General features: G+C 42.4%; 1 protein-coding gene across 7 annotated transcripts in view; it reads right to left on the reverse strand.

The window, feature by feature from the left end:
* Positions 1-19,489, reverse strand: part of PARN (poly(A)-specific ribonuclease) — a 201,326-nt gene that overhangs the window by 90,114 nt on the left and 91,723 nt on the right. For 2 of the 7 annotated variants that reach the window (XM_069570167.1, XM_069570171.1), the window contains exons 22-23: positions 4,069-4,195; positions 2,574-3,230 (exon numbers count right to left, since the gene is read on the reverse strand). The exons of 3 other annotated variants lie outside the window; for them this stretch is intronic. In XM_069570167.1, coding sequence (XP_069426268.1) covers positions 3,044-3,230; positions 4,069-4,195 — 314 coding nt within the window. In that variant the 3' untranslated portion in view covers positions 2,574-3,043. Of the gene's footprint in view, positions 1-2,573; positions 3,231-3,894; positions 4,196-19,489 lie in introns of those variants that run through there. 2 more of the 7 variants (XR_011252660.1, XM_069570170.1) reach the window with 2 other exon arrangements.

The following is a 19,489-nucleotide window of genomic DNA, read 5'->3' on the forward strand; positions in this document are numbered from 1 at the left end:
TGAAATTAACAGACACTTACTCCTTGGAAGAAAAGTTATGACCAACTTAGATAGTATGTTCAAAAGCAGAGACACTACTTTGCCGACTAAGGTCCATCTAGTCAAGGCTATGGTTTTTCCTGTGGTCATGTATGGATGTGAGAGTTGGACTGTGAAGAAGGCTGAGCGCCAAAGAATTGATGCATTTGAACTGTGGTGTTGGAGAAGACTCTTGAGGGTCCCTTGGACTGCAAGGAGATCCAACCAGTCCATTCTGAAGGAGATCAACCCTGGGATTTATTCGGAAGGAATGATGCTAAAGCTGAAGCTCCAGTACTTTGGCCACCTCATGCGAAGAGTTGACTCATTGGAAAAGACTCTGATGCTGGGAGGGATTGGGGGCAGGAGGAGAAGGGGATGACCCAGGATGAGATGGCTGGATGGCATCACAGACTCGATGGACGTGAGTCTGAGTGAACTCCAGGAGATGGTGATGGACAGGGAGGCCTGGCGTGCTGCGATTCATGGGGTCGCAAGGAGTCGGACACGACTGAGCGACTGAACTGAACTGAAAGTAAAGCCTCTGCCTGTGTGGACCACAATAAACTGTGGAAAATTCTGAAAAAGATGGGAATACCAGATCACTTGATCTGCCTCTTGAGAAACCTATATACAGGTCAGGGAGCAACAGTAAGAACTGGACATGGAACAACAGACTGGTTCCAAATAGGAAAAGGAGTACGTCAAGACTGTATATTGTCACCCTGCTTATTTAACTTATATGCAGAGTACATCATGAGAAACACTGGACTGGAAGAAGCACCAGCTGGAATCAAGATTGCCAGGAGAAATATCAATAACCTCAGATATGCAGATGACACCACCCTTATGGCAGAAAGTGAAGAGGAACTAAAAGAGCCTCTTGATGAAAGTAAAAGAGGAGGGTGAAAAAGCTGGCTTAAAGCTCAACATTCAGAAAACTAAGATCATGGCATCTGGTCCCATCACTTCATGGCAGATAGATGGAGAAACAGTGGAAACAGTGTCAGACTTTATTTTTTTGGGCTCCAAAATCACTGCAGATGGTGACTGCAGCCATGAAATTAACAGACGCTTACTCCTTGGAAGGAAAGTTATGACCAACCTAGATAGCATATTCAAAAGCAGAGATTACTTTGCCAACAAAAGTCCGTCTAGTCAAAGCTACGGTTTTTCTAGTGGTCAGGTATGGATGTGAGAGTTGGACTGTGAAGAAAGCTGAGCATCAAGAATTGATGCTTTTGAACTATGGTGTTGGAGAAGACTCTTGAAAGTCCCTTGGACTGCAAGGAGATCCAACCAGTCCATCCTAAAGGAGATCAATCCTGGGTGTTCATTGGAGGGACTGATGCTGAAGCTGAAACTCCAATACTTTGGCCACCTCATGCGAAGAGTTGACTCACTGGAAAAGACTGTGATGCTGGGAGGGATTGGGGGCAGGAGGAGAAGGGGACGACAGAGGAATAGATGGTTGGATGGCATCCCCAACTCAACACACATGAGTTTGAGTGAACTCTGGGAGTTGGTGATGGACAGGGAGGCCTGGCGCGCTGCAATTCATGGGGTTGCAAAAAGTCAGACACGACTGAGCGACTGAACTGAACTGAACTGAAAGCAACCCAAGAAGGTTGAAACTACGAGGCTGGAAAAGATATGAAGCAAATACTAACTAAAAAAGGGAACTTTTGGTCTAATAAAGCTGTATCAGACAAAACTGAGTTCAGGGCAAAAACAACAAACCACTAATTAGAACAATGAGACTAACTTGCTCCAAACCAGAAACTGACAGAAACATAAGGAGAAGCCAAGAATTTCAAAACCACAGTAGGAGCTTAAAAAAAAAAAGTCAATTATAAACTTACAGATCAAGCAAAGGAAAAGAATGAGTAAATAAATAAAAGATCAGAGCCACATATTTACAACCTTGATTTGCCCATATAGTACCCCATACTTCACAACTGGAAAACTGCACTTTCCTTTCAAACACACTTGGAATATTTGTAAAAAGTGACCAAGTCATGGAGCAACACTTGACAAATATCATGGACTATCCTTCCAACTCAGGAGCCTCAAGAGATGTGGGTTCAATCCCTGGGCTGGAAAGATCCCCTGGAGGAGGAAATGGCAACCCACTCCAGTATTCTTGCCAGGAGAATCCCATGGACAGAGTCCACGGGGTTGCAAAGAGTAGGACATGACTGAACAACCGAGCATGATCTTAACCACATTTCCTAACGTGAAGTCATAGAACCAGAAATGCTCTGGTGGGGATTGGGGTGCAAGCAACAATAATCTCTACTTTCTGCCCCTTTCCTCTAAATACAGAGAATCTGCCCTCCCACTAACCTAAAATTAATATTGTATATGTGTAGAGAGTGAGCTCTACTGAGGAAAAATTATACATTTCTGGAGAATGTGATTGTGCCTCTTAATATCAAAGACACAGAAACAGCTAACTGCACGGCCAAACGGAACCTGCTTGTGTCTGCGTGCCTCCAGGGAGTGATGCGAGGATTAGGGAGATAAAAGGACCAAGTCATTCAAGGGAGCCCAGATGCAACACAGGGGCTGATTGTAGCCTGTGAGCTTTATTTAAATTCTCTTTTTCCTTAGCCTAACACACTGAAAACATTTCATGAGCTGTTGTTTTCCCAAGGCAATTGCCTAGTTATGAATTTTCTGTTTGGTTTTGTTTTTCCTTATCAGAAAGGAAGCTCTAAAAGAAGAGCTGAGGCCTGAAGACAAACTAGTATATTATCATACTCCTGGTCCACCCCGAGCAGTTTAGATAATCAAGATTCATTACTAGGTACACGTTCCTGTCCCACACATGAATTATGAAAAGAGATCTTGACTCCAAGGGGCAGCTGTTCACTGCTGCTGCTAAATTGAGGCATTAGGAGTATTCGATTTACCAAGACAAGGAGACAAAGATCAAGCTCTAACATAATCACTTTTCAAAATGCTTGCAAGCATTTACAAGGTAGGGGAAGGACTAGACTAGGAGGGATGCGTACATGCTAAGTCACTCAGTCGTGTCCGACTCTCTTGTGACCCCATGGACTGTAGCCCGCCAGACTCCTCTGTCCATGGGGATTCTCCAGGCAAGAATACTGGTTGCCATTTCCTCCTCCAGGGGATCTTCCCAACCCAGGGATCCTGTGACTTCTGCATTGCAGGTGGATTCTTTACCACTGAGCCACCAGGAAAGCCTAGGAGGGATAAAGTTTCCTTTACTCAAATTAGAAATCTAACAAAAATTTAGAGAAAAGTCTTTAAATGTACCTAAAATACTTTACCGAAAACACTTTATCTCCACTTACATATAATTTTCCAAACAGTATTCTATTAAAATGTTTCCGTAGCAATACTAAAAATGACTACCAACTGCTTGTAAAAATTTCTCTAAGGAGTTAACATCAACAAAATATAACCATCGGTGCCATTCCGATCCTGCCCTGTGGTCTTTGTGTGTATCTTTCCTCATTCGGATCCATTAAATCTTTTTATTACCAGACAACATAGCAGAATTTTATACATATGTGTAAAAACTGCAACTCTTAACTTTATTCGTACATCAAAATGAATCTCTCCTTTAAATACAGCCCAACACAGCACACGTTACGGCGAGGAAGGCAGCTCCCTCCAATTAATTCTCAGTAATTTCATGAGAAAGAGGAGGAGAATTTAAACAATAACAGATATTTTCCAGAACAAACACTACTAGCACTACTTTAAAAAATATATATGCACACATGGGGGTCGCAAACGAAGTAGTTCCTTGTTTCTGTTTGTCTGAAGTTATCTAAAAGACTCGGAGGTAATCTCACTGTGGAATTTCAGTTGAAAGATCTCTCAGAAAAACACAGAGATTAAGTTCCTATGCCTTGCCTCTCTTACTAAAAGTGACCCTCCACAGATGAGGAAGTAAATGCATCAGTGGATAAAGGCTATTCTCTGCCAAAGAGTGAAACAGATGACCCCCACCCATCTGCGAGATAAGGATGTGTCTGGGAAGTGCAGGAAGCCACGTCTGAAGTTGTCCCAGACCTGTCAGTTTCAATACTTAATACTGATACGGTCTCGTCAATGCAGCGGTCACAGAAGGGACAAATCCTCTCAGCCAGCGAGGCGAGGCGTCCATCATTCTCAGACGGGTAGGGGGCACACACCCCACCTGCAAGAAAAGTCAAGAGTGGCTGTGTGTGCAACAAGCTCCCAGCCAGGCGCGTGAAGGCAGCGATGTGCCAGCCGAGCAGTGTGCTGGGGCACAGCCTGTCCACCACATCCACTGTCGCTCAGCCGTGAAGGCATCCCACATGCCACACAACCGGTCAGAGCTGCTCAGTAAATCCGGGGACCTGATTAGCCTAACAGACTTACAAGTGACACTTTAATTATGGGCTCTACTCAGGGAAGACTGGACTCCGTGTTCTGTGTACAGAGGTGAACAGAACGGTTGTGTAATGGGACAGCAAGTCCCCTTTCAACCAAATCTGCCGCACGTTACTTTCTCTAAGTACCTAGCAGAGGGATTAAGTGAGTCCTCCACAGTCTTTTACTCTTCTCCCACCCCAGGCCCCTTCCCTTCTAAGAGGGACCAACATGCAAGCTAAATTCTGTGGAAATGAAGAGGCTGGCGAGGTGAACCACACATCCCGGGTTTTCTCAAACCTCACCACACAATGAAAAAGGTGAGGTGGAAATCCACAAGAAGATTCATCTGCAGAACTAAGGTGTCAGAAAAAAGAAGAAATAAAGCAAATCATCTTCAATAAAAGTCAAATGCAAGAGTTGTAGGAATTACAGGCACAGATGTCCAACATACAATCTCGATCCTTTAGCTATACAGCCATAATAAGAACAAATGCTTAAAGTCGCGATACCCTGAGGAGATGGCTCTTGGTAACCCAGCTCACCACATGAAGCTCCTTGGTGTCCATCCAACTAATGACCCAGCACTGAGGGTGTCCCGGTGCCAGGTACCACCCGGGTCACCACTGGCGAGGCTGGGCCCCCTGCAGCAAGCCCGTCTCTGCAGCAGGGCTCCTGTCAGGCAGGAGCCAAAACCTCTCACAGCTCTCCTTGAAAAACAAGGAGCAGCCCAGAAATCCTTTTTCCCTAAGGGTGCTGCATGGAACACGCAGAGGAGAAGGGAAGGCAGAGATGAAAAGAGTCAAGTCTCGCGTTTCCGTAAGAATCCTCCAGCACTGCCACCACTCCCCGGGGGAGACCAGGGCCAGGTCCCTGCAAGCCTTGGGCCACAACACTTTCTTGAGCCAATCAACACACATGCTTGTCGTTCGTGTACTTCCATGTAAAGATACCGTATTTAAGACACGTTGCTGACTCACTACTACTGAACTGAGCAACAAGGGACTGTAACTCATGCCTGAATGCAGCTTCTCTCACTACAAGGCACATTGGTCTTGTCGGGCCGGGAATACAGACAGCACTTTAGCCCCGTGCTAGGGGCGGGGGCATTTCAAATGGCAAAAATCACCGACAGAAAGCAGAAAAATGTGCAAAAAGTGGCAATAAATAGGCGGTGAAAAGGACCCTTGTTTACAGTATGAACTGCACCGAGAAGCATCGCCTTGTTCAACCTCCACTGGGGACCGTGTGTGTCTGGAGAGTCACGTTTCTGCTGCTCTGCGCATGTCCGTGAATGACCACAAAAGCTCCCTGAGTGCTGATTTTGAGGTTGCAAAAAAATTTTAACGAGTAGGTGAATTCACAAACACAGAATCTGTGCATGATGAGGACTGACTGTACTTTTAAGACCATGCCCAAACCAGCCTCCCGTACTGACTCTGGGAATAAATCTGTAGACCAATCTTATAGCAATCTTATTGACTTCTGTAGGGTCCTCGGATTACTTGCCAACCTCCTGAAAAGCTGATCTCTGTTAACAGGAAGGGGCTCCAGGAGCTAGTGCAATGGGGGCCCCATGTAGGCTCCAGGGGAAACCCCTAACTACAAAGTGGGTAAATGAGGAATTAGAAGAGCAAGGCAGGAAGCCACAGGTAAGAAAGGGACAGACAATGAAAAATCATTTTGGCAGTAGTTTTGGTCTCATGTTGAAAAGGTGCACATGGAGGGTACTTTTATCTGAGAGGTACATCATTCTCCAAGTTTTACACAAGTTTCCATGTTGCGGTGATGCACACTTTTTATAGAATCAGTTCGGTAATATTATTTTAATGTCGGGATTTCTGAATGGGGACGGGATAGGGTAAGAAGTGCATGTTTGCTAAGCAGATAGCGTTAAGACCATCACCTTTCTTACTGCCATCAATTCTTCCCAGCACTGATAAGTATATTTTCTCATCTTGCTTTTACAGCTGAAGGCTCAGAGAAGTTAAGTCAAGCACCCAAGATCACACAGCCAGTTTTATTCCAAGTTCATCATAGCATCCAGGTTTCTTTCAAATGGTTACAGTAAGCTGGGTAATTCAACTGTGTATCCAATGAAACAATCAACTGAGAACAGTGTTTCTGGCAAACCTGATTCAGGAGTTTTTCTCCAGGTACTCAGATCTTTTCCAAAAAGAGAGGAAATTTTCTCTCTATGGAAACTTCTCTCCTCTCTATTCATAAATCTTCATACCAAATTATGGAAGACTGCACACAGATCAAATAGCAAATAACAGAAATCTTCACTCTGACTCTTCACTCTGGCCCTGAGCAAGCACCTAAGGGAGACTCTGGTGGCAGGTTTCTCCAAGCTCCAGACTCTGAGGTTTTTGCTCCCGCAAATGCTGCCTAACTACTGCCGTACCGCATGAGGGTTACGCCGTGCAAACGGCACACTCTATCTGTCCACACTACTTAGTGTGAATAAGCATTTAGATGACAGGGTTTACTAGGAGATGGAAAGGTGGATTAGTTGCCAGCACGACAGCACCACCTTCTGGTCGGTGACATGGAATGAAGACAAGACACAGAAAGTCACACCTGGATTTAAAAAGCATTTCAACCCAAAAGAGTGGCAAACTAGGAAAATTTAGCTTCCACAAAATCCAAATAATGTCAGTAATAAACAAACACCCTCATGGACCAATCCTGGAATAGAAGAAAATTTAACTGTAGGTTACTACTGGTCGACTTTCTACTTCTGGAAAGTCATGCCCAGTCTCTCAGCTCTCCCACACCACGTAGCCCATTGTTCCTATAGGAAAGAAAGGAAAGAAATTCCGTATCTTGCAGGAAAGAAATGTGAGGAAAGAAATTTCTTATCATGTCATCACCCACACTCACACCCACACCCCTCTGGGTGCACAGAAAGGCTCTCTGCTGCTCACATACAAAGTCGACATCTGGTTGGGCAGCAGTACCAGGAGCCCTCAGGCTCTGGTCCTTTCCAACCATCTCTCCCACTGGTCCCAGCTGGCAGTGAGGGAGCATCACCCTCTTAGGGTTCGACAAGTTGTGGGACAGATGGAGGGATGGATGACGACACAGTATCATCTTTAGGCTCCCTCAAAGCGTGAAACTCCCTGTGCTGGAGACAGATGTTGGGTCTGAGGTCCAAACAGGGCCTCCTACCATGGCCAATGCCACCCCCTACAAAAAATTCAGACCAGGACCGTCGGCTATGCCCCAATAAAATAAAAAGTAAAAAAAAAAAGGGAAATTCAGACCAGGTGACCCTCCCCACCACCCGCATCAGCGAAAAGACCTGACAATTGCTGGGAGCCTCTAAAATCTAAACTATTTCCTAATCTCAAGATTAGAACAGAACCTAGCAGCTGGTTTTCCAGGCCTGCCTTCTTCAATACAATGACCCCTCCCACTGATCAAGAAGGCCCAGGGGTGTCAGCCTTTTCCTAATTTCACCATCAGCTGCCTTCCACGAGGAACAGCAAGCAAGGGGGATAGAGAGGGGTGAGACATTTTGGCCACAGTATCCCTCTCTGGGTTGAGAAGCATGGAGGTCTCCACCCGATTCATGGAGACTAAGAGTGAAGGAATGAGCCTTCCTTCCAGATGCTGTCCACAGCGATCCCCAGCTCTGCTAGAGACAGGGAGCACCTGAGGACGCAGATCGTTGTCAGAGTCACCCTCAGCTGCCACAGGCTCTGCACACGGAAGAGGAGACTCTCATTACATGGAAGCTTTGCTTATCTCCTAAACTGTCTGAATTCACTTTTTTGGCCATGACCTGCAATACTACATTTTTATTACAACCCAGTACACACACACACACACACACACTCCCACATGTACAGATTTATACCTGGAAAAAAGTTACATTAAAAAAAGCAAACCTATCATTATCACATGAGACTCACTCTGACATTTTCTAACTTTTTTTCTTTTATAAAAAATAGGCTGGTCACACTCACTCACTAAAACCATTTCACAGCCCAGTGAGAGGGAGCCAGCCTGACAAACCCTGTCGTAAACATTCACTCCTCTGCCTATACCAGCTCCACCTGCGCCATTCTCTCTCTCCTCTGTTAACTCAGGATCAGCCCTCTTTCAAGGACCCCACTGAGGCCTCTTCTCAAAGCCTGCCCAACTCATCCCAGCAACCACCCCACATACCAAGGACGAAAAGCGACAGACAGCACTTGCCATCTGTATGCCTTCGTTCACTCACCCACTCAGTTATTCTCTCCTACCTTGACTTGCTTCAGTATCCTTTGTATAAATGTTTACATGTTTGCCCAAAGACGAACCCACTAGGTAGGATTTCCTGTTTTTGCAATCTTATTTGTCAAGAGATAATTTTTATGAACTCTAAATTAGGATCTGAAGTGCTCTGTCACCGATTCCTGGAAGCCATTGGCCCATTTATTATTCTGTGTAGCACTTATAGATGTGGCAGCTTCCCAGATAAATTCAATTTGGCCTCAATCTCAGAGAAGGCTCTGAAGCAAAGACCAACCTCCTAGACACTTAAAAATAAACAGAATCTGCCTGAATATATCCGTCTATTTTTGACCTTGTGCTACAATGATACCAACACATATGGAGGAGTGTCATGGGGGGCAGGGGCGCTGTGTCACCTCTGATAGCATTCAGGCTTGTACAGGAACAGTTCAAATTGACACACTAAGCACTCCATACCTGGAAATTCTTTTGAAAGCCCCAGACTTCAACAACAACAACAACAAAACAAACTGAGATGCAATGTATTATTTTCAAACCTGATTTAAAAAACTACTTCAAGGGGACTTCCCTGGTGGTCCAGTGGGTAAGATTCTGTACTTCCACTACAGGGGACTCAGGTTCCATCCCTGGTCAGGAAAAGTAAGATTCAGCAGGCCTTGCAGTGCGGCCAAAAAAAAAAAAAAAAGACCACCCCAGATCACCATTACAGGAGGCTTGTACAGGGATCAGATGCAAACTCCTAGTTTTAACGTACACATTTCATGTTTCTACCTTCTAACTTCCTTTCCAGCCACTCTACCACGTGTACCCACGTTGCAATCAAATTAAAGGATGTGCTGGTCCCATTCTTTGCCAGAACTTTCTCAGGTTTCCTCTACTAGGCTAACTCCATTCAACTCATAACTGGGAGCAGTACCACCTACTCCAGGAAGCCTCCCCAGCTGACCCTCTTCTGTGTCTCCACGACAGTCTGAACCGGTCCTCTCTCCCAGAGCAGGGTACCTTGTCCCAGCCCCAGTGATGCACTGGTTGTCTAGATTCCCATCCGCATCATCAGACCGTGAATTCCTTGAGTGTGGAGACTCTCATCTCTATTCTTACTTCAGAACCTTGGTTCTTCAACAGTACACAGGCAATTATTTATGCAAAGATTAACACTGCAGCTTTCAAATGAAACCCAGCTTTCTGATTTTTTTTGGCCACGCCACAAAGCTTATGGGATCCCAGTTTCCCAACCAGAGACGGAATCCTTTCCCCCTGCAGTGGAAGCTCAGGGTTCTAGCCAATGGACCACCAGGAAATTTCTAGAAACCCATCTTTTTAAAAAACCTTGCAAACTACCTCATAATTATTCTCTTCTCTGCCGTGACTATAAAGAACACTGAACATAAAAATACAAGGTTTCTACCAATACACAGTGATAAATCAATAAGGCTTACATGCCATCTGAATATATGATTATAAAAATGCACATCTAAATGTGACCCAGCTCGTACTATAACACAATTCATATTTTGAGAAACAATAATTACTAAAATCAGCAGGTATCCATCCTATAAGTAGCTCATACTGTTTTGCTACATAATATGCTATAATAATTTATTTCCTTCCCTTTAAATTATCTACATAATAACAATAAAGGATTTTTGAGGGGAAAAAAGCTCAGTTTCAAAGTTTTCTTTTCATGTGTTGGTGTCTTTTCTATGTTGTCTGTGTGCGCAGTTCCTCAGTCGTGTCTAACTCTTTGCAATACCATGGACTGTGGCCCACAGGGTCCTCTGTCCATGCCATTTTCCAGGCAAGAATACTGGAGTGCATTGTCATTTCCTACTCCAGGGGATCTTCCCAAGTTAGGGATCAAACCCGAGTCTTTAGTGTCTCCTGCCCTGGCAGGCTGATTCTTTACCTCGGTGTCACCTGGAAAGCCCTCTTTTCTATTCCTTTCCCCAATACTGTAGCAGTTTGCTCTTTGGCCTGTGACACAATTAGAAAACAAATCTCCATGAAACTCCCCATGTTGCTCCAATTCAGTTTAGTTCAGTTCAGTTCAGTTGCTCAGTCATGTCCAACTCTTTGCGACCCCATGAATCACAGAATGCCAGGCCTCCCTGTCCATCACCAACTCCCAGAGTTCACTCAGACTCATGTACATCGAGTCAGTGATGCCATCCAGCCATCTCATCCTCTGTCGTCCCCTTCTCCTCCTGCCCCCAATCCCTCCTAGCATCAGAGTCTTTTCCAATGAGTCAGCTCTTCACATGAGGGGGCCAAAGTACTGGAGTTTCAGCTTTAGCATCACTCCTTCCAAAGAAATCCCAGGGCTGATCTCCTTCAGAATGGACTGGTTGGATCTCCTTGCAGTCCAAGGGACTCTCGAGAGTCTTCTCCAACACCACAGTTCAAATGCATCAATTCTTCAGCGCTCAGCTTTCTTCACAGTCCAACTTTCACATCCATACATGACCACTGGAAAAACCATAGCCTTGACTAGATGGACCTTTGTTGGCAAAGTAATGTTTCTGCTTTTCAATATGCTGTTTAGGTTGATCATAACTTTTCTTCCAAAGAGCAAGCGTCTGTAAATTTCATGGCTGCAAGTCACCATCTGCAGTGATTTTGGAGCCCCCAAAAATAAAGTCTGACACTGTTTCCACTGTTTCCCCATCTATTTCCCATGAAGTGATGGGACCGGATGCCATGATCTTTGTTTTCTGAATGTTGAGCTTTAAGCCAACTTTTTCACTCTCTTGTTTCACTTTCATCAAGAGGCTTTTTAGCTCCTCTTCACTTTCTGCCGTAAGGGTGGCATCATCTGCATATCTGAGGTTATTGATATCTCTCCCAGCAATCTTGATTGCAGCTTGTACTTCTTCCAAACCAGCGTTTCTCATGATGTACTCTGCATAGAAGTAAAATAAGCAGGGTGACAATATATAGCCTTGACGTACTCCTTTTCCTATTTGGAACCAGTCTGTTGTTCCATGTCCAGTTCTAACTGTTGCTTCCTGACCTGCATATAGGTTTCTCAAGAGGCAGGTCAGGTGGTCTGGTATTCCCATCTCTTTCAGAATTTTCCACAGTTTATTGTGATCCACACAGTCAAAGGCTTTGGCAGAAACAGATGTTTTTCTGGAACTCTCTTGCTTTTTCCATGATCCAGCGGATGTTGGCAATTTGATCTCTGGTTCCTCTGCCTTTTCTAAAACCAGCTTGAACATCTGTAAGTTCACAGTTCACGTATTGCTGAAGCCTAGCTTGGAGAATTTTGAGCACTGCTTTACTAGCGTGTGAGATGAGTGCAACTGTGCAGTAGTTTGAACATTCTTTGGCATTGCCTTTCTTTGGGATTGGAATGAAAACTGACCTTTTCTAATCCTGTGGCCACTGCTGAGTTTTCCAAATTTGCTGGCATATTGAATGCAACACTTTCACAGCATCATCTTTCAGGATTTGAAATAGCTCAACTGGAATTTCATCACCTCCACTAGCTTTGTTTATAGTGATGCTTTCTAAGGATAAAACTAATAGAGTTTTGCCAAGAAAATGCACTGGTCATAGCAAACGCCCGCTTCCAACAACACAAGAGAAGACTCTACACATGGACATCACCAGATGGTCAACACCAAAATCAGACTGATTATATTCTATGCAGCCAAAGACGGAGAAGCTCTATACAGTCAACAAAAACAAGACCAGGAGCTGACTGTGGCTCAGATCATAAACTCCTTATTACCAAATTCAGACTTAAATTGAAGAAAGTAGGGAAAACCACTAGACCATTCAGGTATGACCTAAATCAAATCTTATGATTATACAGTGGAAGTGAGAAATAGATTTAAGGGACTAGATCTGATAGAGTGCCTGATGAACTATGGACAGAGATTCGTGACACTGTACAGGAGACAGGGATCAAGATCATCCCCATGGAAAATAAATGCAAAAAAGCAAAATGGCTGTCTGAGGAGGCCTTACAAATAGCTGTGAAAAGAAGAGAAGTGAAAAGCAAAGGAGAAAAGGAAAGACACAAGCATCTGAATGCAGAGTTCCAAAGAATAGCAAGAAGAGATAAGAAAGCCTTCCTCAGCGATCAATGCAAAGAAATAGAGGAAAGAACAGAATGGGAAAGACTAGAGATCTCTTCAAGAAAATTAGAGATACCAAGGGAACATTTCATGCAAAGATAGGCTCGACAAAGGACAGAAATGGTATGGACCTAACAGAAGCAGAAGATATTAAGAAGAGGTGGCAAGAATACACAGAAGAACTATACAGAAAAGATCTTCATGACCAAGATAATCATGATGGTGTGATCACTCACCTAGAGCCAGACATCCTGGAATGTGAAGCCAAGTGGGCCTTAGAAAGCATCACTACAAACAAAGCTAGTGGAGGTGATGAAATTCCAGTTGCTCCAATTAAGAAGGAATAAAAGACATTCCTACTAGTAGGACAGTGTAATATAAAGCCTTATTACTAAACACGTATTTTAAGCCATGCTTGCTTTTTATAATCATGCAACCTGAAACACACTAGTAAATATCTAGATATGTTGAGATTGAGGTATAGAAATTAAGGTAAAACCCTGGTCTGAAGTCCCAGGGTCACCACCACCGTCAATTACAAATTATTTAACACTCCAACATCTAGCATTTTCTGGCATTTTTGCTGAACATGATGAAGTGACATTCATCCTGCTACAAAAGTGATGTTTGGGCTTTCTTCCAGGATAAACAAGAAAAGACGGGTTGTAAAAATACTCAACAGTGGAAATATGATCAACAAATAACACAAATCAAAAATGATTCATACTTACCTTCCCAGAATAGATTTACACCAAAAAGTTGAAGAAGGAAAATTCAGAGGAAGTAATTCCGTAAATTTCATGATCAGGAAAAAGGTACCATCAAATAACTACAGTCAACCACATGCTAGACATTTAAGAATTTTAGAAGCAAGAAGTTTCCTTTTGCTGTCTTCCTGCACATATGAAAATGAGAGAAGTACACCTTCATTATTAAATTTTAATATACAGGTAATACCTGTCCTACAGAAAAATCAGAAAACAGAAAAAAAAAACCCTCACAAGAAAGTGAAATTCACCTGTAGTTTCACCATCCCATGAGATTTCACTGGCAATATTTTTCATCCCCTTCATGGGTCACAGCCTTCCAAGATGAATATGTCATAGTGAAGACTTCTGACAAAACGCTTCCTCCTCTTCTCCAGTGGAGGAGGAAATGGCAAATCACTCTAGTATTCTTACTTGGAGAACCCCATGAACAGTATGAAAAGGCAAAAAGATATGACACCAGAAGATAAGACCCCCAGGATGGAACATGTCCAACATGTTACTGGGGAAGAGCAAAGGGCAATTAATAATAGCTCCAGAAAGAATGAAGTGGCTGGGCCAAAACGGAAACAACAGAAAGTTGTGGATGTGCCTGGTGTTGAAAGTAAAATCATGCCTTAAGGAATAATGTTGCATGGGAACCTGGAATGTCAGGTCCATGAATCAAGGTAAATTGGACATGGTCAAGCAGGAGATGGCAAGATTGAATATCAACACCTTAGGAATCAGTGAACTAAAATGGACAGGAATGGGTGGATTTAATTCAGCTGACCATGATATTTACTACTGTGGGCAAGACTCCCTTAGGAGAAATGGAGTAGCCCTTATAGTTAACAAGAGAGTCCAAAATGCAGTGCTTGAGCGTGATCTCAAAAACGAAATGATCTTGGTTTGCTTCCAAGGCAAATCATTCAACATGACAGTAATCCAAGTCTATGCCCCAACCACTGATGCCAAAGAAACTGAAGTTGACTGTTTCTATGAAGACCTACAACACTGTTTAGAACTAACATCAAAAAAAAAAAAGATGTTATTTTCATCATAGGGGACTGAAATGCAAAAGTAGGAAGTCAAGAGATACCTGGAGTAACAGGCAAGTTTAGCCTTGGAGTGAAAAATGAAGCCGGGCAAAGGCCAACAGAGTTCTGTCAAGAGAACACACTAGTCATGGCAAACACCCTTTTCCAACAACCCATGAGACAACTCTACACATGGACATCACCAAATGGTCAATATCAGAATCAGACTGATTATGTTCTTTGCAGCTAAAAATGGAGAAGCTGTATACAGTCAGTAAAAAACAAACAAACAAACAAAAACCTGGAACTAACTGTGGTTCAGATTATGAGCTCCTTACTGCAAAATTCAGACTTATATTGAAGAGAATAGGAAAAACAATAAGGCCATTCAGAAATTACCTAAATCAAATCCCTTATGACTATATAGTAGAGGTGCTGAATAGATTCAAGGGATTAGATCTAGTAGACAGAGTGCTTGAAGAACTATGGACAGAGGTTCAAAATACTGTACAGGAGGAAGTGACCAAAATCATCTCAAAGAAAAGAAATGCAAGAAGGTAAAGTGGTTGCCTGAGGAGTCTTTATAAATAGCTAAGGAAAGAAGCCAAGCGAAAGGCAAAGGAGAAAGAGAAAGATATACCCAACTGAATGAAGAGTTTCAAAGAACAGCAAGGAGAGATAAGAAGGCCTTCTTAAATGAATGATGCAACGAAATAGAGGAAAAAGATACAGTGAGAAAGACTAGAGATCTCAAGAAAATTAGAACGATCAAAGCAACATTTCATGCAAGGATGGGCACAACAAAGGACAGAAATGATAAGGACCTAACAGAAGCAGAAGATGCTAAGAAGAGGTGGCAAGAACTGTATAAAAAAGGTCTTAATGACCTGGAAGGCCACAATGGTGTGGTGACTCACCTAGAGTCAGACATCCTGGAGTGTGAAGTCAAGCTGGCCTTAGAAAGCATTACTACCAACAAAGCTAGTAGAGTTGATGGAATTCCAGCTGAGCTATTTAAAATCCTAAAAGAAGATGCTATAAAGTGCTGCAATCAATATGTCAGCAAATTTGGAAAACTCATCAGTGGACAAAGGCCTGGAAAAGGTCTGTTTTCATTCCAATCCCAAAGAAGGGCAATGCCAAAGAATTTTCCAGCTACCATACAACTGCACTAACAAGGTTATGCTCCAAATCCTTCAAGCTAGGCTTCAGCAGTATGTGAACCAATACGTTTTGGATGTACAAGCTGGGTTTATAAAAGGCAGAGGAACTAGAGATCAAATAGCTAACATTCATTGGATCAAAGAGAAAGCAAGGGAATTCCAAAAAACATCTACTTCTGCTTCACTGACTACATTAAAGCCTTTCACTGTGTGGATCACAGCAAACTGTGGAAAATTCTTAAAAGGATGGGGAGTACCAGACCACCTTACCTGTCTCCTGAGAAACCTGTATGCAGGTCAAGAAGCAACAGTTGGAACCAGACATGGAACAACTGAACAATTCAAAATTGGGAAAGGAGTATGACAAGGCTATATACTGTCATCTTGCATATTTAACTTATATGCAGAGTACATCGTGAAATGCTGGGCTGGATGAATCATAAGTTGGAATCAAGACTGCTGGGAGAAATACCAACAACCTCAGATATGCAAATGATACTACTCTAATGGCAGATAATGAAGAGGAACTAAAAAGGCTCTTGATGAGAGTGAAAGAGGAGACTGAAAAAGCTAGCTTGAAACCAACACTCAGAAAACTAAGATCATGGCATTTGGTCCCATCATAGCATGGCTAACAGAAAGGGGGAAAGTAGAAGCAGTGAGAGATTTTATCTTCTTGGGCTCCAGAATCACTGCAAATGGTGAATGCAGCCTTGAAATTAAAAGACTCTTGCTCCTTGAAAGGAAAGTTATGACAAACCTAAACAAAAGCCGAGACATCACTTTGCTTGTCAAGGTCCATCTAATCAAAGCTATGGTTTTTCCAGTGGTCATGTGCTGATGTGAGAGTTGGACCATAAAGAAGGCTGAGTGTTGAAGAACTGACGCTTTCAAATTGTGGTGCTGGAGAACACTCTTGAGAGTCCCTTGGACTGCAAGATCAAACCTGTCAATCCTAAAGGAAATCAATGCTAAATATTGATTGAAAAGACTTGCTGCAGCTCTAATACTTTAGCTACCTGGTGCAAAGAGCCTACTCATTGGAAAAGACCCTGATGCTGGGAACAACTGAAGGCAAAAGGAGAAGGGAGCAGCAGAGGATAAGACGGCTAGACAGCATCACCAAGTCAATGGACATGAATCTGAGAAAACTCCGGAAGACACAGAGGACAAAGGAGCCTGTTCTCTGGGACAGACGTAATGGAACCTACTTTCTAACTTATTCTGTGTAACCCTGAAAAGTATGTTGTAAACACAAGAACCACAAGACACAAAATTACATTCAAAGATGCAGAAGATCATCTGAGTAAAGGAAAAGACACAAATACCTCATCACAGAGACTGAATATGTCAAAATAAAGACACCAATGGAATTAATTTGTTAAAATAGCAGTGAAAAATCCAAGTGGACTTTTTGAGTGACCCTACCAGAACAATTCTAATCTCAATCTGAAGAAAAAGTAAAAGTTTATTTTGAAATAGGAGTAAAGAATCCTAAAACTGTATAAATGTCCAGCACAGAACTGGTTAAATAAATGATGATATATTCATGATGAAATGTTATTCAACTAAACACAAAAAAATATAAAGAGCTTATTACATAGACATGAAGCACTGTTAAAAGCACACAGTAAAACAATACGCAAAGCATAAAATACTGTAAGATGAATATATACTTAAACATACACAATTCAAAAGTACATCTCAAATGCTACTGCATTATCTGTTCATAATGAGAGGGGTGCTACACAAATTATTAATTTTTTGGTACTTTAAAACTTTTCTATTAACAAAAATTATCACTGTTCAATAAGAGGAAAAAATAACTTGTTTTAGATTTTTTTTCTTTAAGATCATCATTTCGATTTCACGTCTTCAGAATTTCTTTTAAGAAAATAATCAGAGATAAAGGCAAAGATGCTTATTAAAGAAGCTATTTAAAATAGTAAAAATGTGGATATAACATACAATCCAGAAGGAATTCCAGATAAATAAGTTACATATATCTCTACAATGAAATATAGTGCATCCATTGAAAGAAAACATGTAGAAAAATGTGTAATGGCACGGGAAGTGCTTGTGAAATAATGTTAAATAAAAAAGCAGACCTGAAAACCACTTAGGGCTTCCTTGGAGGCTCAGTGGTAAAGAACCCACCTGCCAATGGCCGGAGACATGGGCTCTCAAGAAGATCCCATCCCACATGCCTTGGAACAACTAAGCCCGTGCGCCACAACTACTGATCCTGCGCTCTAGAGTCCTTGAGCCGCAACTGCTGAAGCCCAAGCTCCCTGGAGCCAGGGCTCTGCAACAAGAGAAGCCACCACAATGGGAAGCCACGCACCGCAACTCGCAACTCGAGAGCAGCCCCCTGCGGACCCCAACTAGAGAAAAGTCTGTGCAGCAAGGAAGACTCAGCACAGCCAAAAACCTAAAATAAACAGATGAGTGTTTTTAAAAAATGCATTTAAAGTCAGGTCTCTAGTATTAAAAACATTATAAAAATACTCATCCAGACAGAGTAAAACAACTGACAGGAAACACTAGCCAAAATACTGCTAGCATTCATATCTCGATGGTGAGACCATGGTTGAACTGTTTTCGCCTTTATATTTTCAGATATTTCTCACATTTTCTTTTTTTTTTTTTTTTAGTTTTTTATTTTTTAAATTTTAAAATCTTTAATTCTTACATGCATTCCCAAACATGAACCCCCCTCCCACCTCCCTCCCCATAACATCTTTCTGGGTCATCCCCATGCACCAGCCCCAAGCATGCTGCATCCTGCGTCAGACATAGACTGGCGATTCAATTCACATGATAGTATACATGTTAGAATGTCATTCTCCCAAATCATCCCACCCTCTCCCTCTCCCTCTGAGTCCAAAAGTCCGTTATACACATCTGTGTCTCTTTCCCTGTCTTGCATACAGGGTCATCATTGCCATCTTCCTAAATTCCATATATATGTGTTAGTATACTGTATTGGTGTTTTTCTTTCTGGCTTACTTCACTCTGTATAATCGGCTCCAGTTTCATCCATCTCATCAGAACTGATTCAAATGAATTCTTTTTAACCGCTGAGTAATACTCCATTGTGTATATGTACCACAGCTTTCTTATCCATTCATCTGCTGATGGACATCTAGGTTGTTTCCATGTCCTGGCTATTATAAACAGTGCTGCGATGAACATTGGGGTACATGTGTCTCTTTCAATTCTGGTTTCCTCCGTGTGTATGCCCAGAAGTGGGATTGCTGGGTCATAAGGGAGTTCTATTTGCAATTTTTTAAGGAATCTCCACACTGTTCTCCATAGTGGCTGTACTAGTTTGCATTCCCACCAACAGTGTAGGAGGGTTCCCTTTTCTCCACACCCTCTCCAGCATTTATTGCTTGCAGATTTTTGGATCGCAGCCATTCTGACTGGTGTGAAGTGGTACCTCATTGTGGTTTTGATTTGCATTTCTCTAATAATGAGTGATGTTGAGCATCTTTTCATGTGTTTGTTAGCCATCCGTATGTCTTCTTTGGAGAAATGTCTATTTAGTTCTTTGGCCCATTTTTTGATAGGGTCGTTTATTTTTCTGGAGTTGAGCTGCAGAAGTTGCTTGTATATTTGATGACATGATCCTCTACATGGAAAACCCTAAAGACTCCACCAGAAAATTACTAGAGCTCATCAATGAATATAGTAAAGCTGCAGGATATAAAATCAACACACAGAAATCCCTTGCATTCCTATACACGAATAATGAGAAAGTAGAAAAAGAAATTAAGGAAACAATTCCATTCACCATTGCAACAAAAAGAATAAAATAC

Source organism: Ovis canadensis, chromosome 24 (assembly GCF_042477335.2).
Source record: "Ovis canadensis isolate MfBH-ARS-UI-01 breed Bighorn chromosome 24, ARS-UI_OviCan_v2, whole genome shotgun sequence".
NCBI lineage: Eukaryota > Metazoa > Chordata > Mammalia > Artiodactyla > Bovidae > Ovis > Ovis canadensis.